At 28.9% G+C, this 26579-nt stretch overlaps 1 protein-coding gene across 4 annotated transcripts; it reads right to left on the bottom strand.

Moving 5' to 3' along the window:
- Positions 1-1574: 1574 nt before the first annotated feature.
- Positions 1575-23910, bottom strand: LOC132940130 (lipase 3-like). Of its 4 annotated transcripts, none has more exons than XM_061007558.1 (9): positions 23801-23910; positions 6667-6790; positions 5171-5369; positions 4974-5088; positions 4147-4390; positions 3358-3519; positions 3131-3215; positions 2892-3034; positions 1575-2776 (listed from the first exon to the last, which is right to left on the bottom strand). In XM_061007558.1, the coding sequence occupies exons 2-9, from the start codon at positions 6697-6699 to the stop codon at positions 2009-2011; spliced, it is 1749 nt and encodes a 582-aa protein (XP_060863541.1). In that variant the 5' UTR covers positions 6700-6790; positions 23801-23910; the 3' UTR covers positions 1575-2008. The 4 variants fall into 4 exon arrangements, with proteins under 4 accessions (XP_060863541.1, XP_060863540.1, XP_060863542.1 ...); XM_061007557.1 differs by lacking the exon at positions 23801-23910 and adding an exon at positions 15181-15333; XM_061007559.1 differs by lacking the exon at positions 23801-23910 and adding an exon at positions 15052-15190.
- Between the last annotated feature and the right edge of the window lie 2669 nt (positions 23911-26579).

The raw sequence follows: 26579 nt of genomic DNA, 5'->3' as shown, positions 1-26579 counted from the left end.
TATAATATATTATGTCATATTTAATATAACTTTATTTTATAGCAAATTTTTTATAAAAAAGCATCGTAATTCCGTGGCCTTAAACGAAATACATTTCAAAGTAGGTTTTCAATGTATATGACTATACTATAATACAGTTTGTTATAGATTTTATTATACTCTATGAAATTAAAGTGTTATACAATGAACGAAATAAAATCCAGAATGAACGAAAAAATTGAGTACATAATATATATACACAGTTTGTTCTAGACTTGTAGTTGTACTACTGGCAAATAAATTACAAACATGATTTCTTAAACCGATATAATAATATCTTACTCTAAATTTGAAAAACCTGAGATCTTCATACATATTATAATATATTATCTAAATTACAGACTATACATGAGAATAATGTTAACTGTTATCACTTCTCATGCCTTTAAAAGTGAATGTTACCACCTAAACCGACCTTGTCGACGATTTTTTTTTTTAAATTTAGTGAACGCAAATTCGTTAGTAACGTTGTGAAAGTGAACGAAACACGTTCGTTTTTAAAATTATTATTCTTCCAAACCAGAATATATGGGTCGAATTTACTCTAGAATGAGTACACCTCGAGGTTATTCAAATAGCGGAGCGCTCCCAAATAATTATAGATATATTTTCTTTAATTCGTGTATAGTAGAGTAATGACTTTAAAATTTAAATCGTATTGCAGATGATAAATTCACATATCTTCATAATTTCATCAATAGTAAATTGTAATTAGTAACAAAACTTACGTTAAATGTACATGTTCAAAGCACTGCTGCAGCATGTCTTCACACACTACAACATGTTAACTGGAGTTTGTATATAATTATTAGATAGTAAGCATATAAAACCAATAAGACGGACAACCTGCAAGTACCAAGTGTGCTCATAAATCTTCGACACAAAACATCCATCACCATCATAATATGTAGTTACTTAACCTTATTCAGGTAGGTATGTTTTTTTTTTGTTACAACTGACAATTATTACAAACAAATTTTGATTATTTTTCAAAACAAACATGCGTTGAAAATGGTAATAAAAATAAATAAATAAAATTAAAAAGTGGATGTGGTTTAAGAGAATTTAATAGTAAAAAAAATGAGAACATCAATTGATTTGCAACAAGCCCTGACAACCGTTAGAAAATACAAACATAGGTAGATTCAAAATGTATTATTATTAGGGACTTGAAACATTTTACTGTTTATTGTTGTATGTATTCTACTCATTTTTATTGACTAGTCCGTTAGTCGTTGTGGATTCGAATAGGATCACGCGTGATCCAACCTGCAGGAGCCTGGGTGTGCTAAGTTGTCAGCTGTGAGCCTTTGGCCTCACCAATATTGTTGACGTCAATTGATTCCCAACGATATTATAAAATATGCTTTACGGTGATAATAAATGTACTGAGTGTACCTACCGCGTGTAATGTACTGCGTAATTTAAATAGGTACCTGAAAAACATATTGAACAACTGTTGATTTACTATCGATTTCACACGATTAAAATAATACACTGCTGCTATAGACACGATAATGATAAACACCAGGAAATAAAATTTTAATATAAATTGTATTTATAAATAAAATATGTAAAAATTCGACTCCGTGACAATAAAATAATGTAAGTAAATGATTACACAACTCACACTTTACAATACCGTCTCAAGTAAGTTTACACGAAGAATAAACAATTTACATAAAAAAAATTACAAACACATGAGTAAAAGTGTAGGTACTGTTTATAAAAAATGACTTAAACGATAAACCGTACAGCTTAGTTAAGCGATAGTATAACTAATAATATTGTGATCACGATAATAATAATATAAGTAACTATATAAGTCTATAACTATACTAACTGCAGCTGTATCGGATCCCGCCGAGCGTCCGAGTACATAGATGAGCGCGTGACGACGGCGATATCGCTACTACATAATAATATTTCTAGACTTGTGGACGGCGCGGTAGACTCGGCAGCCGACGCGTCACTTCCAGAACCACAACACCCTGCCGACGCGGCCCACGGTGGCGTTCAGGGCACCGTTCACGGCCCGGTCGGCCTTGTTTAGACCGTAGCTAACGTAGTTCTGGGCCTTGCCGATGCCGACGACCACGGTCTGTTCGGCCTTGCCCACGCCGCCGACGACGAAGTGCTCGGCTTTGCCCACGGCCCCGGCCACCGAGTGTCCGGCGAACGCGATCTTGCCGTTCACCAGGACGGCTGTCTGCTTGACGCGCGATTCGGCGCCGGTGGCCACGTCATCGGCCCAGCCGGAGATCTCGTTGGTGATCTCCTCCCGGAGCTGTCCGTACTTCTTCTCGGCCGCCTGTGCGAACCTGATGACACCGCCAAACAGCAGCCGCTGTTGTTCCCGTTCCAGTTCGAACACGGCCACGTCGCGCTCGTCCACCGGCCGCGGCATTGTGCTGGCGATGATTGCGTCCAGGTTCTCGGCGAAGAACTCCAGGCTGGGCGCCAGGTTGACGGTACCCGATAACGGGTTCAGCTGCAGTATCTGGATCGGCGGCTGACTGACCACGGGGACGACCGCGTCCACGGCGGTGGCGGTGGCCGCAGGGCCCGTGTACGTCCAGCCAAGGTCGTCGGTCTTCTGCAGTATTTCCTTGACCGGGTCGTTGATCTGTTCGGCGACCCTGGAGCTCCACAAGAAGTCCACGTGGTTGAAGTACGGGCTTTTTGCCGGAAATGCGTCCACGACCATGGGAAGTTGGGCTTTTAGTTTCATTACGTCCTGCGTAGACGAAAAAAAATTAAGCACGTTTAGTAATGAGCGTCCGAATAGGATGTCACCATGTGGGAAACTTGGCAAAAGACTATTGCAAAAAAATAATAATATCAAAGCTCACTGTCGTGTCGGCTAGTATGTCATTTTCGCCGTAGATCAGCGTGATGGGCACTCGGATAGATTTCAAATCGTACGTGGGCGGTTCGGTAGAATTGTAATGACGCAAATTCATGGCGCGACCGTAATCGTACTGACCAAAAGTGTCTGTAAACAAACGAAACCGATTAAAAACCTCGAAAATAATTTCATCCTCAACACGTTTGTGTGTTATTGTTGTTGTTGTTGTCATTGCAGGTATACCTTTCAATATGAACTGTGCAAAGTGCGCGGCAAGGTTGGCCGACGTTCCCGCCGGAAAATGTCCCATGATGAGAGGAATCAATTTCTGTAATGCACAAAAAAAAAATAAGTACAACGAATTGCATAAACTCATGATCGTTTTTCGACAATCTTCACTTCGTTTATACATAGTATATAATATATTAATATACAATATACTGACGAAACCATAAAAATATCATAATTACGGTGTCAAAGTGATACGGGTCGCTGCCGCAAACGGAAAATATGATGCATTTTTCGCATATCATTCTCTGCGTTATTCTTTCTCTGCATATGGTTGACGCCAAAAACTTTTGCATATTAGATTGGGGCATGAACATTCCTTTCCACATCCTTTGATACACGATCTATGTATAACAATACGCATCATTTCATTAATATATAATAATATTGATAGGTACCATGGTTGTACCGTTTGAATAACGAGTACGATAATCCTTCGATTTTCGATGATCCGGAGCATCAAAAATATAGGAATTGATTAAAATTTGAACAAGCTAACTATCGACGGTTTTATCCGTTAAATAATTTCGAGTCACTTTCGTGATAGTTTGATAGTCACTATCAATCTGTTCGCACGATGACACTTTCTTGATAGCAGCTTTCACGATAGTAACTATCGCGTTTTACTATCATCGTGCGACCGCTGCTTAATAAATAGTTTTTAAAAATGTTGTGTATCTTAGCCCTTAGGTATATGATACTCAAAACAAAATTGACAAGTATAACTGTATAAGTATAAAATATGAAAACAATAATTAAAAGTTTAACGTGAAACACATAGTATGACACTCAAGGCAGTAAACTTATTGAACATCGCTGCCAAAATTGTTTTTATTTAAGAATTTACGGTGAATAAAAAAAAACTCCTTAGAATAAATAATGCTAATTTCTACTAAGATTTATACATTTTAATAATTTATCGATATTATTATAACTTTATAAGTTTGTTTTACGTAAATATGTATACTTACGTTCAACATTTTTGCATACGGAGCCATAAATCTTAGAGACGATCTGGTGTTCGACAAGAAGGCGACAGGCGCGAGACTGATTTGCGATCGGATTTTGGGCTGATATTCGGGTCTCTCTGAACCCATAATGAAGAACACACAACTGCCCATGGAATAACCTATGTAGTGAAGTTGTGAAGTGTTCGCTATTGCAAGAATATAATCGATAGAAGCTGGTAAATCGTATTTCCCGACTTCATGTAAACTGTAACCATATGATAATGTGCAGGTAACATTAAAATAAAAATTAAGTTTATATACTTACTACATACTAGATATTAGACAAAAAAAGTTTTGTGTTTAAAAAATTAGTGTAGATTATAAAGTGTTTATTATACACCCTGCAACGTCATAATATACCCGGTGATTCTTTTATCTAAATAATTATAGGTCATTGCAAAGCAAAATGTTTGAAAAAATAAAAATGTTTATTTCTTTTTCAAATTTCCTAAACATAATATTTTTTTGGAGTATTTCAATATATACACATTTTGGACTAGTCAATTTTGACAGAGTTACGACTTGTAGGTATTTAAAACTAATACTCTCCGAATAATATTTTGCTTTGAAATATAAAATGAAAAATGTATGTTATAATCCTAAAAAGTTAAAAGTTAAAAATTATTGCAATTAAAAATGGTAAACATTTTTAATTGTTTTCAACATTTTGTTTTGAAACGACTTAAATAATTAAGTATGTAAAATGATTATTTTTAAAAACGTTAGTACAGTTTTTTAAACAAGAGTGTTTCACGTTAAATAAATCATCTGTAAAACACTAAATTTACCTGAAATTCCAAAAAGCTTTTTGTTTGTAAGTCATCGAAATATGTTTTCTACTGTAAGTGTTACCGCGGCAGTTTGCCAACCACACGTCGTATCCGGCATCGGCGAGTTGCATAGCTGTGTACGGAATATTTCGAATAAAACATTCGTTAATTTTATATAATGTTTGGGACTTGGGAATTTAGACAACTACACTCACGTAAAGACATGGCGGCTCCAGCGAGTACCCAATCAGCCGATGTCCCGAGAATGCCGTGGTGGATGAACACCGGATGATTTCTTGTGGGTTCTTGTCCGGCCTTACTCCTGGGGATACGATGCAACTCCAAAATATAACCGTCAGCCGTGATGACATGGTGGACTTCGACCTCGTAACCATTGTCTCGGATCATTTCCACCTATAGTTCAAATTTCATAAAATTATTTGTTCGCAAAAGACGATATTTTATATTGTTATTAATAATATACTTATTACTAAAATAGTAAAACGTATAATAAATGTGAAAATTGTAAAATCCTCTATTCTTAAGAATTTATATTAAGATGATCATATCCACTATAGTAAGCTCATCATTATTTATTATTATTATTTTGTAAATACCAGCTATTACCTATACAATCTATATCAAATTGACACAATAAGCATAATATAAGTGAATAAAATTAAACACGACAGAATAAATTCGGAAAAGTGATGAAAGAAGCCGTCAATGATACTTTATATTATATGTGTGTTTATTAACCATTATTCACAATTGTAGGAGATCACGACACGATTTATGCTTCAGACGTCTACGAAGATTACTTGCAAAAATTGATAAAGGTGATATGTTTTGAATTAGTAAATTTTAATGAGAATATGACTGACGATTATGAAATCTTTTATAAAATATTGTTAATTGGCTTCTTCATAAAAATACAATTTATAATCATATATGTGTGAATAATGTTATCTTTGATACGTCGGGAGGAACATTAATTCATCAGAGAACTTATGTCAAAGATTTACTAAAATTGAATTTTATTTGTATTTCAATTTTTTTTTATTCCCTTATTACTGAAGTCTCATCTATTTATTTTAAATTGAAATAAAATATTGTTATAAGATTACAGAAAATGTGTTCGATTATATGACGTTTAATGGAGTGCACATATCATTATAATAATGGACCAATAAATCTTACTAAAACGGTTGTTTGATTAATACTACTGTAATTGTACGATAATTGTAAATTAAACGACCGTATCCTGTTGTTATTAACAATGCGTATATAACGACCAATGTCCAATACCATTAGTAAGTTATAACTGCAATAAGGTTAAAGTCGTAGTTTCTTTGTTAGATACTGTATGGAGAGTATTTTCCATATATATATATATAATGCTATACATGCCTAGATAAAATATTTTATTCAAGTAAATTGCAATTTAATTGTAGGTATATTAATTAAGAACAAACATAGCAGAGACAAATTTGTTAATTCATTTTAAATACACTGGCCAATTTCAAAATGGTGTATGTCTTAGAATAGCTAGTATACAGCTGCAGTAATGCTTTATAGTAATATACACAATCTTACTATTGTTGGTTGTTGGATAAAACCATAAAAGGTTAAAAAACACTTGTGGCTTTTTGTGTATTTAAAATAAAGCACATGCCTATCCATAGTGTATAATGCAGGTAGGTATACTCACTGTGGACAAGCTGTAGTTTTCGAACAAGTTCATGGCGGACGACGTTGGAGTGTTGGTTGTCAGCGTAATAATTATCGGCGTCAACAGCAGATTGACGAATAAATGCTTAACCGCAATTGATGACCTGAGGAATGAAATTTTTATATTTTTCATACTGCAGCTGGCACATGCGAAACGAAAACGCAAGCGTATATTATAAAAAGTTAATTTTTGCGAGTTTCACTACCCCAAGTACGAGATATAATATAACAAAACGATCGACTGGAATCGCGTCTAAAAAACAAGAAACAAAAAAAAGTATTGAATACGACGACTCCGGCGTGTGTACTATTTTGTATTATAAGATGACAAACTTCCACAGCCGACCGCGTTACTATAAATCGATAACGGCCGTCCGTCTGCCGTACTTATACCGGCTCGATTTCTCATCCCATGTATTTATACATACTAAATACATCAAACCGAATAACACGATAATGCGATTGTACGTCACTGCGGATGGTAATATTATTATTGTTATTAAGGCTTTTTAATCGCCTATAATATATATATATATATATATAATATATCATATTATGATGTGTTTAAATTAGTGAGTCACTCGCATCCATATATCATTATTGCTCACCACGACGGAGGCTGCGGCGGCAAATTCCGGAAGCGATAATAAAGCACATTAATACGTTATTTATAAACACATCATCGCTACTATATAATAATGTAAACGTCTGTCATATCTGTGATCTACCGACTACGGATCGATGTGTTTTATGAGCCGTTTTATGTCTAGTATATGTCTAACGCCGTGTAGGGGTCCTATTGAAAATTTGGGGACAAGTAGTCACGGGCACGGATCCAGAGCAAAGATCTGGGGGGAGGGGGGGCAACAATTTTTACAACACAAATATGTACACTTTATTCTTTGTTTAAAATGTTTTCTCAATATTAGTATAACCTTAATGTAATGAATCAATATGATTATAATATGAATGATAAATGAATAAAATGATTATAATATATTATATAACTAATAATTATTAGGTCAATGTTTATGTAAATGTCCCTATGAAAATTGGAGAAATAATATGTCTGGAGGAGCTGGGCCCTTCTGGATTCATCCCTGAGTGGAAAACCCCCCACCATGGTAAAAAGAATCGCTCCAGAAAAATTATAACTAAAAAATGCAAAATTGTAAATTACAAATTCTGGGAATGAACTTACGATTATTTACAATTAAAGAGATTTTACTACAATTTGGTCGTGGTGGTAGAGAGGGGGGGGGGGTTGCCACCGTAACTTCAACACGTTCAACTTACGAATTCCGAGAATGAGCTTACAATTACTTACAACTTATGGGCTAAAGAACATTTTCGGGAAGATTTTGAAATGGTTGGGGGGGGGGGGGGGCAACTTAAAACACGCGACATTACGTTTTGACACTTATATAATATTTGTGTATAAACCATATTTATAGTAGTATAGGTAGTCAAAGATCGAATGACCGTTTGATTTGAGAATAAAAAAAAAACCTGCCATAATTGTCGAAAACTATATTTTCTATGTGAAAATCACTTATTAACAGTCCGCTGGGTTGAACGTATTATAGCAGTGGTCTTCAAACTTTTTGACTCGCGACTCAATTTTTTCACCATACATTTTATGCGACCCATGTCAGTTTTGTTAACCAAAAAGTAGTTCAAATTGCTTAATGTCTTAGTATGTCATTGTAAAAGTGCTTTTATAACTGACTTATTGCGACCCAATCTTAAAGCTTACGAGACTCAAAATTGGGTCACGACCCATAGTTTTAAGACCACTGTATTATAGTATATAAATCAATACAAACGTAATACCCAAACATATGGGTAGTACGTATATAATATATTATACTTTTGAGAAGAAAAAAGGTAATTGGATTATAATTTATAATAAAGAAATACAATACCTATATAGAACGAAATGGGCATTTCCGCAGATTGTATATTATATATGTTATAATTTATACACATACAATATACATACTACATATACTACATAATATACTATATATACATACTATATATGCCTATCTAAGCTTATTGATTTTCCCTTATCTTGTTATCACTACTAATGAGCGGTAGGTACATGAATCAATATAATATTATATGTATTTTATCAAATCACGATGATCGTAATTATTATATTGAAATATTCATTAAACGTTTTTAAAATATTAACCTTTCTATATATATATTGCATATTAATACCATATATAATACCTCACAAAGATTATTCACGATGACGGTGGTTTTTTTTCTATATAAGTACCCAACTTATTTCGTTGTAGATGTATTTATGTATATTATCGCGTTTAAAACTGTATTTTATTACCACATTAATACTTTTTTATTTTTCATATTATTTAAAAAATATATATTTTTTATAGGCTTTAATATTCTCAAAATTTAAAAGTTGAAGTCGCTAGCAAAAACTGCAATAAATGGCAAGTATATTTGCTGTTTTTTCCATATTTAAAAAAATGTAATGATATAATAATGTGAATTATTTCGTGGTATTTCGGTGAATAGTTAATAGTTACATGCCAAGAGACTCCTGTAATTATACTAATATTTCAATATTATTAGAGCAATAATTAAGTGATGTTCTCTTTTCGAATTCTTGAATGATTGGAAATGTAAATAAAACCAGAATACAGTATAGGTATAATATGATATAAAATAATCTTAACATTAATTTTTATCTAAACATGAGATACTAATTATTGATATTATATTGATATCCTCTCGTCCGCTCGTGTAGTCGTGTAACCTACGTTTAATCATTATACTACAATGCTACGTCGTTTGAATTGTAAATACAATTATTTAAATACCTACTTAATTATACGTAGTTACTACTGCAATCTGCATATAAAAAGGACAACACATTATAATATATTATTGTAATTCGTAATCAGATGAATTCAGTGCTATACCTATTAAATCGTATGCATTAGATTTAATGACTCGCAAATGGCATACTGCAACGTGTCTGATTGTATGTGAAAATATAGAAAATAGGTGTCGAATATACGTGCGTGAATTTACCCCCCCCCCCTCACCATGACCAATTTCTTTGAATGTTAAGTTCTCATTTTGCAAATAATTTGGTCAGGGAATTTATTTGAAAATTTTGAAAACCAATTTGCAAAATGAGAACATAACTTTCAAAGGAATTGGTCTGGGGGGGGGGGGGGAGGCAACTTCACGCACCTTATACAATATACCTATGCGGAAACTTCTCGAACAGAACAGTGTCGGATAACACTGCAGATTTTATCCGATCCAGTTTGAAGTTTACGATAGGCAGCAAACGCGTTAGGTAGCTTAAACTCACATAACAGCTTACCTACCTACGTAAAGCCATACCTTGGTCGGTGTACCTACCAAAAAGATATAAATTTCATCTTTATGACACAAAATAATATAATTTTATTATATTTATATGGGTACGCGAAGTATCTACCACGAATACATTTTCCGAGTGAAAGTAAACAATAACGCGGTTGAAAAAAATGTACACCGTTCATAAAAAAATAATGCAAAATATAAATGTTTGGACTTTTATAACGATACATTTTTGTTTTATTGGGATAAATCTTTATTTTTATAACCTATTAATTTCGTTGGTCAATCAATACACTGAGTAGTTACATAAAATAACTTTAAAACAAGCGAAACTCGCCGTTTATATTATATGCTAGTCGAATAAAAAAAAATTGAATTCCTCACCAAGGACTGGTGGAATTTTTTTAAATTATTATGTTAATGCACCGAGCATAATTATTAGTATTATTGTATTACTATTTCGATGTTGGCCATAAACATGTGGGTCAATGTAAAGGCATAGTAAAATATAGGACGAGACAGTAAGACGTCTATGCAAAATATATTATTATTAAAATAATTGCTACATTACCGACGAAGATGTCGAAATAGGTACCTATTTTAAAACTAAAGATTTTTAATAATATCTTTGATCATAAAAATATTTTTTGGCAATATCAATTTTAATTATTTTTACGGCGAAAGTGATGCAATCAAAATAACAAAACTCCCTTTTTTTAATCAATTTCTTACAAAATACGTAGGTATAGTTAATGTTCGTCGGTTATCGGTATATATTATATTATAATATTCAGTTATCAATAAAATAAAAATACTCATCATTAATACAGTAATTAAAATAGCGATAAACGTTTGAATCTTAGTGTAAATAATTATTTAGGTACCTAGTACCTACCTACCTACTAATATATTATATTATAATATAACAATTTAGTTTGTATTGCCAAATTATCACATTTTTCTTCAGGATTTTTGTATGTATATTAAATCTGACTATTATCAAAAAATGATAACTAGGTAACTAAAACACTGTACAAATTTTTACAGATTTTTATTTAATAATTTGATAAAAACTGGACCATAGAAAAGCACAATTCTGTACCTACGTAAGTTTATTTACAAAATAAGTTGACACGAAATTAAAATTCCGATACTAGATCATTATATAATGGAGACATATTGCACTACTAATTTTAAAATGAGTTTTGGATCTTATTTTTTTTTACACAATATAAAAATTATAGAATAAATGTCTAAAAATAACTGTGAATGTTATATGTAATGTTGGGTTGATTGTGGGTAAGGGAAGACTAAAAAGGTTTTCTGTGAAAAATACTTATGCGATTTGAAAATTAAATTTAAAAATCATGTTATACCTACTCTGTTGTTTATTAATCAAATAAATATATTTATAGGCATTATGTGATTATTAATCATCAATCTTTTATCTTTTTTTTTTATTCAATTATATTCAATCTGTTTACAAAATTTAACAATAAGTAATAAGGGGTCCGGAGTGGCCGAGCGGACTAAGGTGTCGATTGCGACGCGCACCGTCGCCGGTTCGAACATCGGTCACGGGTGGCACTTCCTTCGGTCAGTCACGCCATCCACCACCCGGACTTGGCAGATGCCTACGAGTGTTCACTTGAAACTTCTGCCAAATTAAAAACACACAAAAACCTACTGTACCCTCCCCCACAGTTAAAAACCACCCAATGGCCTGAGTTGCGGCGAGTTAAATAAAAAAATAAATAAATAAATAATTAATAAGGATAACATAGAAAAGTATATACAAACATGAATCGCGTGAAGAGGAGACTGTTCATTAACAGAACCTCAGAAACTCAACATTTAAAAAAATTAATAATGATAGAAATAACAAGATTGACTGAACGTGTAGTGTCTACAAAAAAAAAAAATTATATTATAATATAATATATATATATAAATCTTCTTACTGCCTAATATTTTTTATATTTATCTATATATTACTATATTATATAAATGTGAATCTAAACTTTAATCGCAAAACAAATATTCGATAATATTCAAATATGCGTTTCAATTTTCAATCTTAAAGTTTAAACTGGCGAATATTGTCGGAATACCGAATTAGTTACTTAGTATTCGTAGAACACGGAGATAAATCAATAAACACAAATCGCCGGCATATAATATTATAATGTAATATACAGCGTGTGCTTTGAATCTGAATTTTGGAATTTTATATTAAACTCAAAGATAATATTTTAAAATGTGGCGATACCAATTACTTTTTTCCAAATGAGAATCACCCATTTTTATTAAAAATATTGATATATCTAAATCAAAATTTGATCGAATATTTGTTGAGTTATTTAACACCGTGGGATAATAGGTTATATGGTAGGGATAATAGGTTTGGAAGATATAGGGTCTCTGGTTATTTGAAAACGGAAGTAATAAATATTTATTTATCAACATTTTATAATTTTTAAATATTAAGTCCAAGTGTTTAAATATTAGATCTTATTTCATCTATTTTATATTTTTTTAAAACCAATTTGAAGGACAGTTATCCTTAACAGGGTAACTATACATATTAAAGACATTGATACTACACTACTCATTCGAATTTTGATTTGAGTAGGTATTTATAGTAAAATTGTAAATGTTCAAAAATACCATCGGCTTAATAATTTATAGTTTTGAGGTTTTCTTTTAAAAAAAAGTTTGTATCACTATCACAGTATTATACAGGACACGCCTTAAATAAACTATATAAAAAACTAAATAATTGCAATTATGTTCCTTAAATATGCTTAAAAATTTCAAGTCAGAATTTGAATAAATTCATTATTAAAGAAGTAAGAAAGGGAGTGAGCATGATTGGTGAACTACTATAAATTAAATATTATATAAATCTGGTTGTTCTATTTAATTGAATTTTAAACATAGAGGATTTTTAAAAATAAAATATTTCTTCAAATATGTTGTTTTCTTTCTTTGCAATCTCTATTTATTATAATTTAATTTCCTATGTGTTTATATGTTGGTTAAATATCCAAAACATTCTATTTACAAAATTTGCAAAATTGAGTTTTATATTGATACTAATAGTGTGTGTGAGAGAGAGAGAAAGAGATACGGGGAATCTAATTATTCAATCATATTTTGTATTATTTTAAAATTAAAAATAATGTACAATAGAGTTCGCGAATGACGTCAAAACTCACTATTTCCAAAAGGTAAAAGTAACTGTTTTAAAATATTACGTTGAAACATAGCATATTGCTCATATTAAATAGTTGGTTCGTTCGAAAAAATGGAGTAAAATTGACTAATTCCTCAAATTTTTATGAAAGTACTATTTCCAAAGTACACTATTTCCCATAATATAATTATAGATAATTAAATTACATAACTTACTATTTCTTTTCGTATTACATTTTTATAAAAAAACAGGTATTAAATAATACTGTACAGATTTATAATTTTATTTGCTTGCATTTTTTATCAGCTGATAATAAAATCCTCAAGTGTTTTACTTCATTATTATTGATAACCAATTGCGCCAAAAAAGTCTTGTGCATTACCTCATAGTATGAACAATAGGCGTTAGTAAATTTTACATTTTACTGTAATTTTTATAAATCAAAAATCTTAATTTTGTAATGTTTTAATGTATATTTTTCCAAAGATTTCCACCATTTTTTTTTTATAATTACCATATTTCTATAATAATTCAATAATTCTTAACATAAATAATAACACAGTAACTTCCACGTCTAAATTGAGACAAACTTTGTTTTTAAATTATACCTACTATGTTTAGAAAATAATAGTAGGTATCTACTAATAATCGATTTTGAATTAGGTACATATATTACATTATACATAAAAAAAACAAAACAAAATCGATTTTATCAAAAATAGGTGTACACATATTCTCGTTTTTCTTTAATATTTTATCGTTTTTCCTGATTTTTAAGAGAAGAGCGTAGAACTCACTTTTATACTACAATTAATATTTCTAAAAACTATAATATTTTTCGAGAAAATTGGAGTTTATCTTTAAAATTATCACCTGGCATGATATTATTTTTTCATAAGATAGACCCGAGCTCAAGTCCAATATAGTTATTGATTTTTATATTAGGGTCAAAACGAAAATGCTAATTTTATTCGTTTGGTTGCGAAATATTTCTTAGTAACAAAAAAACGTTATATTATTTGCATATTTTGTAAATATAATGTCGGTGCAAACGAAAACATCCAAAAGAATCTATTACCGACATAATATTATTACACATTTACACTACTATTAAAATTATATGTAAGACGACACCTACGTTTGAATCGATGATCAAGTGCGTGATATTACAATAATATGTGTTTATACGGATTTAAAAAAATATAATGTAACATTATTTTTTTAATTTAATCAAAATATATGAGTAGAATAATAATTTGCAATGTGTTTGATTTCAAAATAAACACACCAAGGATAAGTGTACGAACTTTCAAGTTTCAATGAACTAGATTTAATATCAAAAACTTAACTTATACGACCGCACTTATAAGTTGAACAAAATATAATGATAAGCTTAGGAAACTGCAGAACACTTGTATAATTATACGTAATGTTTTTATATTTGAAAATACTGAACTAACGAATTAAATTGTCCTAAATGTTCATTTGAAAATTAATTGGTACTTAACCGTAAAATATATTATGAGGTGTAGTAAATTAAATTATAAATTATCAGATGAATTACGACAATAAGCCATGATCACTACAGGAAAAATCTTTTTCTTGTGCTGAAATTATAAGTACCTACATATAGGTTACCTATTACATAATCATATATATATATATGTATTTACGCCGATTACAAAACTGTATAGAAAACGTGAGAAAAAGTGAACTGTTATTAAAAAACGTATACCTGTCTACGTTCTACATATAAAGTAAGACAAAAGAAAAACCAACACAAAAATATTATCTAGCACCAACCTTTTGGGAAAGAAATTCTGCGCAATTTATAGCTGATCTGTGATCGTCATGATCTGTTATTCAAATCTTTGATAATTTATTTAAAAATGTATTTTAATTTTAAGTATAATTTGATTTATTGGTACGTACCCACTGTATTGTATAATACTGGCTTGAAGCTTAGTAATCCAAATGGAATTTATAAGATGAACTTACATAGTTTTGTGCGTGGAAGCTCAATCATATTATACATCATATGTGTAATTTGTTATCTCTTAGTGTGATAAGTTCGCGGGTCCATAGTACGGTGATAAATAACGAATTATTGGTTAATATAATTTGATAAATAAATGTTCCACCATAATATTGTTAAGCACGATAAAATTATTTCAATATAGTAATTGATAAAAATAATAATCAATATCATATGACTAATACGCAACAGTACTGTTCAATAACAGCCGAAATTGATCATCTGAAATCCCTATCTACATAATATAATGATGTGTGCATTTATGGTACCTAATCATATTAATATTGTTAATATATTTTAACTCCATTAAATCTCATTATAATATTTCATTTAGTTATCATGTATACTTATTAGGATCAATATAAAAGTAAATTCAACGTTTTGGCAAGTATAGGACCATAATATGTGGTACTTATGGTATATAAAATATGGACAATTTCGTATTACGTATTAGTTATATATATATATATATATATATATATATTTAACTGATGTACGTACTTCTTTGTTTATTATTGTATACGTCATGTTAACTTTTATCGGGTCGAAGAGATTGTTCTGAGAAAAAAACGTTTATAGCTTACTAAATCCTAGAAAAAAATTGTTTAAAAATGCATTTCAATAACGTTATTAAAACACGGTACTCCAATAATTGATGGTTAGACAGACAAAGACGATTATAAAACATTTTTATTAAAACATAGGTAAGTTATTTATTTTATTACAGCATTATAATAATATTATTTAATAAACCTATTTTATAACTGGGATATTATATTAATGTGAAGTATCTAATTAAGAAAAATTAATTAAACTCTTACATGTGACACAGTGGTGCAAATCAAAATAATTCAATTGAATAATTGAAAACTATAGAACAAATAATAATGCTTATAATAAGTATACATTATGCATAGGTACGAATGTACGATGAGATAGGTAGCGCACGTCTTGAATAACTTGTAATAGTCGTACCTATCTGTGACTGTGTGTTTGGAAAAATGCACCCATGCCATTAACTTTTTTTAATTAATACTTTTTTAAAGAGTTACACCGATATTTTTTATTTTTTTTTTCTAATGGAAAGTGTTTTGTTGTTATCATCTTTTAAAATGTTAACTTTTAATTCCATACAAATCTCAAATAGCGGTACCAAATCTGTATAAAGACTAATTTATACTATAAGAGTTGAATTATTGTTCAGTATATTTACCAAGTCATGCAAGTGATAAATATGCGATGACATTCTCAATAATATTATATTATATTAAATTTGAATTTTATTATAAGTGCTGATCTTACAGATACTATTTGCATGACGTTCGTCAATAATAATAATAGTATAGTACTACACTACTACCCTATCAATAATAATCGAAAATTTACCGAGTTTATACGTATATACATTATACATATATAATATGAGTATATATACGAATACTTGAAACATTATCAAATATCATTCGATATTTCGATTTTACATTTATATACCTACTACGTAGATATAACGTGTGTACTCACGGTAAACATAATTTATGTTTGCCGACTTGAATTATTCTGTACTGCCGTATTGGTGTTAGTGTAATAGTGTTAATATTTTTCACTGTTTAACATAGTGCATAGTCATCAATCACGTCTCACAGTAGTATAGTAATATGGAGGAACATAATAAAATAATATACATAAATCAATCTGGTTGATTGATATTTGGCTAATAATTTTTTGGGTGAAGGTCAAATACAAGCTTGCGGATAACTGAATTCAACGACAATGATCCCAATCCTTCATTAGAGTGCCATTTTTTTGTTATTTTTTTTTTACATTTTCCTTAAAATTAAACATCATAAAAAATGGCATTAAACTTATTATACTTCATATTGCGCCTTCAATATAAGTATAGTTTAATTTTAGTCAATCGCGTGTGTAGGCTTGAACCTAGATATAAACACGATAACATATTGGTCTGTACATACATAATATATTTGTGTCTTCCAAGTTATAATTAAGCCGGGATGTTGATGACTTTTGCATCTTTTTTAGTAACATCATAAACGGTGCTTTCCAAGTTTAAAATATGTTTCATCAACATATGATTCCATATAACTAACTTTTATTTGCTTTTATATGTGTTTTTTATTCGTAATCAGAAGTGGCTTCATTTGTAAGGTGGCAGAGTAGGCATCCTCCCCTTGTCATTATCGGGCAACAGTCGGGCCAGGTATGGGCTAGTTTTGAGCCGCAAGCCCGCAAACATGATTCATGACATTTATACTCTCCATACATTTTGGCACAAATAGCCAATAGGACATAAATTTGGGTGAAATTCCCCTCAAAATAAGTCTTCATATAGGAGCTAATAAGCAATAATATAGTATTAGGTATCCCTCTACATGTATATGTATATATGTATTATTTAGTCATTGTTGTATTCGAAAAAATTGGGTTATTTATGCCTATGGTAGGAAATATAAAATATACTGATGTAAGAAGACTTTTGTATTAAGATAAATAATTATAACAATGTAATTGTAATTGTAATGTAATGTAGCTGTTAGCGAGTGGTTTTTTTCAGTTTTACTATGGGCCAGTCAAAACTCCCCCCCCCTCTCAAAAACTGAAATAACGCCACTAGTTATAGGTCATTTTTTGAAGATTTAGTGTATTTTTTACTTTTTTTCAACAATTGAGAGAAAAATTACCGTAGTTAATTAATTTTCATTAGTATATTTTTAATATATTTTTCAAAATGTACAGGTATGAATATTTATTTATTTATTTTATTTTATTTTATTTAATCTCATATATATTCCCATTAGACTTATTCAATTTTGTCTAGGTACTTATAACAAGTTTTTTTTTATTTTGAAGTGAGATATGAGAATTTAAAATATTAATATTTTAAAATGCTCATAATACACTTAAAAACTAAAAAACCAACGAAAAACACACATAATGTTCATACATATTCTCTTAAATATTTAAGCCAACTACAGAACATTGGAACTGCTGGACGTACATTTTGGTATATATTATGCATTAGTAAGACGGAGACAACACATGCGGATACGACTTCCTCTAAGGGACAACTGGAGATTTAATCAATAAATATTATTAATAAGTTATAACAATGTCAAAAAGTATATTAATTTTGAGTTTCAATACCTTGTATGTTATTAGTCATCACTGGTTAAATAAACTGATTAAAATATTATCTACTATTATACATATTAGTCACTATACACATTACATTAATACATTACATAATAGAAAAAATAGTGTAAGTATAGAAACGAATACTCACGTACTCGTAAAATAATAAAAGAAATAAACAATTTTCTAGAAATGTTATTATTTAGTTAAAGTTAAAGTTATACTAAAATCGAGTAGAAGTTTTTTTTTCAGTTTAATATCATGATATATACATGTATGAGATACAATAACGTATACCTAATTATACAATTTTGATACCTAATCGGAGGACAATTATTAATCGATATTTATAAATTTTAAACAATTATTACTTCATTTCTATAGGTATAGAATATAAATGTATTATTATATTATAATATGTACGGGATATATGAACCTTTCATAATATTATGTATGTCTCGAATAGCATACATTTATAAATACGTAACCTGTAAACAATAATAATTTAAATATTATCAAGATCATATTCTTTAGTAAAAGTTTTAAAAATAAATTTGTAACCGAATTTAAATGAAAGTTATTCGACTTTATTATAAATATATATAGGTATGTATTACATAACGTATATGCAACACTTATTGCGTCTCTTAATTATTATATAGTTATTACTTATATTACTTATTATATATATACCCAATATCCATAATACACCAAGTATTTTTTTAGCCTTACACAAGATGCTCATGGATTCACATACAAAATTATTTTGATTGAATATTTTTTATGTACAAACATTTTAAAAAAATTTGTTTTTTTCTGTTTTCTTTTGTGCATTTCCAACTATGCTAAATCAAAAGTACAGTCGTGCAATTTCCAATCATATGAATTACATCAACATAATTTTGTTGAAAACAGGAGTGGAGTATATACATTTAAGATGTGAACATCTACTGAAGCATCGGTTTAACCATTAAAGGAATATTATTAAATTTGGAATTGATATAAGTAGCCTCCGTGAATAATTTCATACACAATTAAAAATGTCATACAAACATTGATTTCAGAAAACAATATTTATGTTGGTTATAGTATTACAGTTACCATGGTTAATTATATTGAATGAAGATTTTATACCAAGATTTAAATATTATATTTGACCGCGAAATAGAATAACATAACGTCTAATTTTGATGTATTGCAATCGAATTTCGTAACTTTAATATTTATACTAGTATATTATTTGCAGGTTACTGGTTTAGTAGTTACAGTATATTAACTACTAATAACCGTATACATATCACTATATAGGTATTACGAATTAAATGGTACACTTCGTAATGGTACATGTTATTAACAACTTTTGGGCTAACGACATTTTTGATTTTCGCAGCATATTATCTTAGATTTTAATTGTGTGTTGCTATATACAATCAAAACATTAAAAAAAAAACCACTTAATACAACTTATTAAACGATTAAATAAATTTCATAAAAATTTAAAACATGGTCAATAGTTTACACTACTTAACTATTATTATTCATTCCAATAATTATTTTCTGCCCATAATTATTATATCTATCGTCTGATTATCTTATAGCAAAATATGTAAGTTAAACAATGTAGTTTTAACACATTGTACTGTGCAATAAATCTTCATAATACCACTGAAAATAACTGGATTAAAAAGTTTTAAAAGTTTTAAAACCCACAAGCACACCCAAACAAACAAATGTACTAAAAAAAACTTTCTGTGATCTTCCAAGAGTACAAATTTTGATTTCGGTTTTGACATACATATTTATATTTGTGTGTGTCCTTCGCGATTCAATGATTTATACTTATATGGTTTAATCTATATAATTTTTCTCAGACTTAAATATATTGACATTCTTGCGCATTATAATGTACTTATAGATGCCGTTTTTTCGTGAGTGTCCTTGGTGTTCAAAACTATAATCTATGAGATTTTGTCAGATGGTTATTTTCTAGGACGATTGTTCGAATAAATATTGATTTATTTCTCAATAGTTATTGTTTAACTTGTGATAACTTTATTTTTACAGTGTTGTATATTACAATTGTAATGATAATTAATTATTGATAACGTGTAGGTATTAGTTATTGTATCACATAGAAACATGGTCTTGCTCAAATGTTGAGGGGGGTCAGGAGTTCAAATGGAAACGATGGGGAAGCCTGAATTTGGCGGTCAGACTTATTTTCAAGTCATAGCTAATTGTAATGATTGGTATTTTCATATACACCCGGCACTCACTCACTGCGCTCGCTTAGACAATTATTAAAATCAAAAATATCCTTCGACTTGTTATGTAAAACCACCATGGGTGGGTGTTAGAAGTATTTTTGCACCATCATTTTTTTAAACGTTGATTCACCTAGGTTTCAAAAAAAAAATTTAATGCGTTATATATGTAGTTGTTCGTGTGCGTAAAACCCTAAAAATTGTGAACTTCGTAAGGCCATACCACAAAAACTAATGATTTCTGGTAATTAATTTATGCATCACAATCGTTTTTAAATGGTTGTAATAAATAGGTAGGTTTCCGAAAAAAAAATTTTTAATTTTACGTGGACGCTTAACTAAGTTCTAACTTTGCATTTAAATTTTAAAATAAACCCATACGTATTTTAAAGTTCTAAATTATTGAAATTTTCAGTAAACCTGCAAGAAATGTATGTAATTAGCTTGGTATTTAATTTACATCCAATTTAAAATAAAATAAACTGAAAGGTATGCATGCAAATTAAATAAAAACACCCTGAATTAAACATTAACAATATTAAGACAAGATTAAATTATTGCGGAAAATAAATCTTAGTTAGTGTAACGAAAAAAAATAATTTACCAAAATTACTGATTATAATATTGTGTATAAAATCTTAAAAACATTAATCAAGATCGTTCAATATTTTATTTTTACAAATACTGTCGGTAAATTAATAATTATGACTTGTGTGTGGGCATTTCACCAATCATTATTATTAAAAAATGGTTCAAATCGAGTTTTAAATATTCAATATAATATTTATAAATCATCAATCGTTATGACTATAAGTATTGTTGCGCTTATTACAAACAAACAGACAAAATGCGCCGAACAAAAAAGACAAAAAACTTCGAAAATTTTTAAATAAAACTGATTTATTTTACGTGTATATGTTAAATTATTTTGAATTAATTCTAAGCTTAAGCATCGTATAAAATAAAATCCAAAGTATTCATGCACTAATACAACCATAATAATACCTATTTTTCATAATTTGTTTTAATTTATAGTTAAGTATTTATAATTGAGTAAATCTTTTTATATTAAGATCCGCACGAATAAATGGGTATGAAGAGGGTTCATGTATTATATGTTGATAATTGTTCAGAATTAGGTATACACTAATATTAAAATATTAATAACAGGGTAATTATAACCAATATAAGTGTCGGGCGTCATCGAAATTATATAGTGTGGCAATAATAGAATATAATATTTCTGCAGATTACACATACGAAGTATCACTGATGTATATATTATTACCTATTATAATTATTATTATACACGGATAACATGAAATTCGATTAAACATTTAATAATTGTTACCTGGATAAAATAACCATTTAGTTATTAAAAAAGTGGGATAAATATGACATAATAGATTTTGGGTTCTCGTCTTACTCCACTCGTCTACGTAAACCTATTTTTTGTTTTTTTTACAATTATTATTAGGTAATGCTTTATATATGTTGAGAGCTCGTAAAAAAATGTATGAATAAAAATGTTCTCAATTTATTAAACATGGTAATGAATAATATGCATGAATAAGTCGAGTAAAGGTTGAACTTGTATTAAAATCTCAATTCATAATTTAAAAAAATAAAAACTTTTGTAATTCTTTCTCTATACCTAACATTAATCATATACCTACCAGATAAATCAGGTATTTAAAAAAAAACCTATAGCTAAAAGTAGTATGCAATGCTCTGCTCATCAATAAGATTAAGTAGGTAATAGGCACTTAAATAATATAATAACACAGTTGAAGAACATTTCTTCTATTAATTTACCTAAATATTGTATTAATTACGTATAAAACTATATGTGTGAAATAGTGGTATAAGTCCAAAGTTTGAACTTCACACTATTTATAAAATAAATAGATATTATGTTATAGTTAAAATATTAAAACGTGATATTATATATTTATATAATTATATTTGTCTAACAAAGACAAATTATTATTCCATATTTACACTTAATAGTTCATCTTACTATGAGGTAGATATTTTTTTTATTATTTTACTTACAAAATAATTTAAAACCCCGTATTGTACAATAATTTATATTTTTGATAATACAAATAAATATACAATTAAACAATAAAACTCATTAGAACGTGTATGAAGAATTATAGTCAAGTAAGGCGCAAAAGTCAATTTCATTGGCTATACAAATGTTATTACCGATTACCAATAAAAAAAAAAACAAATAAACTTCACTAACTGTAAAAAAACAACCATTTAATATAGGTAAGTAATGTCTCTTTGTTGAACGATAAATATATCATCATAAAGTGGCAAGAAAAACAAAATTGATTTCGAAATAAAAACAGTTCATTCGATTTGATCTATTAGAAATTAATGTGTTAATTTATGAGCATTTATACTCAATAATATATATAACTAGCTGATCTCGTGCACTTCGTTGCACATTAAAAATGCCAATAATAATTATTATAATAGCTTTAAAAGCCATGGCAACAATTTATAAACAAAAATTTCCATCGAAAATCTCAAAATTCCTGTTTGAGCACCTCCCGGGGTTGGTCCTCTCCCTTTTTAAATTAGCCTATCTTCTGCCCAGGGGTCTAATCTATCTCTGTACCAAATTTCATCAACATTGGTTCAGCTGTTTAGGAATGCATGAAGGAGACACAGACAGACAGACAGACAGACAAACATTCATTTTTATAGATGAATTAAAATATTTTAATACCTTCCAGAATATTATTTTTCAGCCAGTTATCTTTGTCGTTTGTTTTTTTCTAACTGAATGATATACACATTTATGTATTATATATATATATTATGTATACTTATATATATTTTAATCGATATAGCATCAACTTAAATTACAAAACTATATAATTGTGCAGTATTATATAATATGTATTGGGTATATACATGTTTGGAGCAGTTATGAAGTATAAATAATCGTATAGACGACTACAATAACACATAATAAACGAGTAAAACATATATTTAAATATTTTACAATTATTGAGCGTGACAATATCTACTTATATTCAAATCTCTATTCTACTTCTATGATGATGTTATATTTTTAAGGACTTACTCATATACCGTGTGATTGTTTTTTGAATATTATTTTCCAGAGTTTACTTTAAAACGAATTTTTACTATTTGAATTGGATCAATTTTGATTCTCACTTACGTTCGATGAACTGCATTTTCTAAAAAAAAAAATTAAACGTGTAAATTATGCCATAAATTATAATGCTATGATGCAATCACACACACAATTTAACTATACATTTGTAAATATTTATTTTTTTATTAAAGAATAATATTCAAGTAATTTTATTGTGTTTTGTGTAAATTTGTTTACCATATTCTTTTGTCATTAAAACCATCAAAACTTTATTATTATAATTTATAATAATATGTACCATTCAATCATACTATAATATTATATTTTATCAGTATAGTAGACAATAGTTATTAGTTATTACTCATTAGGTAAATATGCACATTATTTATACATGTATATTGCTACTTATAATGTATATAAATACAAGTTGATTATTATGTTTCACCTCGTACCTACTTCCATAATATAATAAATGCTGTGCTCACAAAATTCTGCATTGTATAATAATGCAATTATGATTTAGTGATTTACTTAACATGAATAAGATAACATATTAACATATTACAATATTACATATTATAAAATAATGATAATAATTATTATCAGTTTTAAATTATTATCAACTGCATTCTAGAATCTACTATACAGTCCTCATAAATACGTTACATATATTTAATAGTTATTGGATTGTATAATTTTTCCAAACGCGTGTCAGTAAATTTGCCAATTGGGCCCCTTGATCCACATAATCATCATAACGAACAAATAATAATTATAGAAATAATTATTAGAGAAACAATTTTTATTTTGACATACTTACATATTTTCTTCAATGTCATATTTTATACTTAAAATATATAAATAGACATTTTTTAATTTTATGACATACATATATAATATTACCTTACTATAATACTAGTATTTATAATCAATGATATTACTTATCAAAACGTTTGTTATGTCGCTAGGTATACGGATTCATTAGAATTTACGTAGACTATAACACTAATATAAATTGAATATATTTTTGTTTTGTTGTTGTATTATTATTTATTTATTTAAATGTTATATCATATTGAATAAATACTCCGTTTTAATAGTCAATCACTGTTTTAAACCACTGTGGTCATTAAAGATAATTTAATAGACGATGGATGATCAAATATATATATATATACTATATTATACTGCAGTATTTTATTATGTGTATACCTATGATAGATAATATAATAAGTACACTATCTGAATTCAAAGATATTGCTGTATTTAAATGGTACATAATATTTCTACATCATAAAAAGGGTTATTATTTACTGAGGCTTTAAAAAATTCGATTCAATTGTGAAAATATTGAAACGGTCCTAGAGATGTTGCACGATTTTCGCATATTATTATACTAACCTAATATCTGACACATACTAACAAGTAACAACAATATTATAATTTATAATGCTAACACAAACATAAATATCAGCATATTCCTCTTGGACTCATATATAATTCATCATCATAGCTATACATACTACGCGCCAGTGGGTCTGCAGCAATGTGATTTGCGATGACACACAGCTCGCAGTATAGTTCAATATTATAAGTTAGCTACTAGCTAAGTGGTAAAAGTGTAAAACTCATACAATAATATACGTGCTTGGCTAATATAATATATATATATATATATGTATTAGGTATATCATTGCGTATTTATGGCAGTCGTCTTCATTGTCGTGATCATCAGTATATACCAAGATTTATGATTTATTATCTTAAATCGAAGTATAATATGCTGCATAAATATACTCGCGGTGAATAATATTACTGAAATCCATCCATCGTTTAGATACGCAACTGCGTATCCAACGATCGTTAAAATAATAAATGAGTGTTCATTAATATTATTTATCTATATTACTTTGCAACGGCATTCGGGCGATCGACTTCGAAGTCGCAATCCGTCGCGGATTTGAAACTAGGCCGAATCGCGAGAGAACTACCGCACATGTGCACGATCGGATTCAAATAGTCACAATATTATAAGCGTGGTTTTTTCACCCGGCCACCCGGCCACTATATTATATTATTATTGTAGCCAGCACCTAAATAACGCGTCTGCAGTAGTCACCGAAACAGCCGTATACCGTGAAAACTATAGTATTTTGTCGTGGTATATTATGCAGAGTGTACAAGCGTGTAACAGATAGAACTGACTTTTGGAATAACTTTTGTTCTAATCAAAATTAAAAAAAAATTTTTTTATACAAAATTTATAGTCACTTGAGTTACACATATATTATACGAAAAATTATTTTTATTATTTAACACTGAAAATAAAAAATTTTAAATTTGGTTTAAATTTTTTTGGATATATTCAAAATAGCCAATTTGTGAATTTCATTATAAGAACAATTTTTATAGTTAAGACATTTGTCTAGGTAGAATATTTAGAATATTTTAAAGTATCAATATTTTTTTGATTAAATATGAATTATATTAAATAATAAATGTTAAATATGAATAACTTTTTTCAAAATATTTTTTTTTTTGCTCACATGAGTGTATTTCTTAAATTATTTACTAGGTAATAATATACTTTTAACAATTTTTGTCATACTTTTGAGTTGCATCATTTTTTTTTTTTCATCAAGTCTTTTTGTTACACCTTGTATACCCGATAATGCCCTATTATAATATTATAATGGAACGCGCGTACTTTACCTATACGCCGCCGCGTATAATACGTGAGATG

This window comes from Metopolophium dirhodum, chromosome 3 (genome assembly GCF_019925205.1).
Source record: "Metopolophium dirhodum isolate CAU chromosome 3, ASM1992520v1, whole genome shotgun sequence".
NCBI classification, from domain to species: domain Eukaryota; kingdom Metazoa; phylum Arthropoda; class Insecta; order Hemiptera; family Aphididae; genus Metopolophium; species Metopolophium dirhodum.
Note: the sequence above shows the minus strand (reverse complement) of the source record. Positions and strands in the feature narration are given on the sequence as shown.

Bases quoted from the DNA above. Each gene is read 5' to 3' on its own strand.
- LOC132940130 (XM_061007556.1), bottom strand. From the start codon at position 6,819: ATGAAAAATATAAAAATTTCATTCCTCAGGTCATCAATTGCGGTTAAG. The intron at 5,089-5,170 runs GTGAGTGTAGTT...TTCCGTACACAG, and splicing joins TGGAGCCGCCATGTCTTTAC to CTATGCAACTCGCCGATGCC. The intron at 3,035-3,130 runs GTATACCTGCAA...GTTTGTTTACAG, and splicing joins TGCACAGTTCATATTGAAAG to ACACTTTTGGTCAGTACGAT.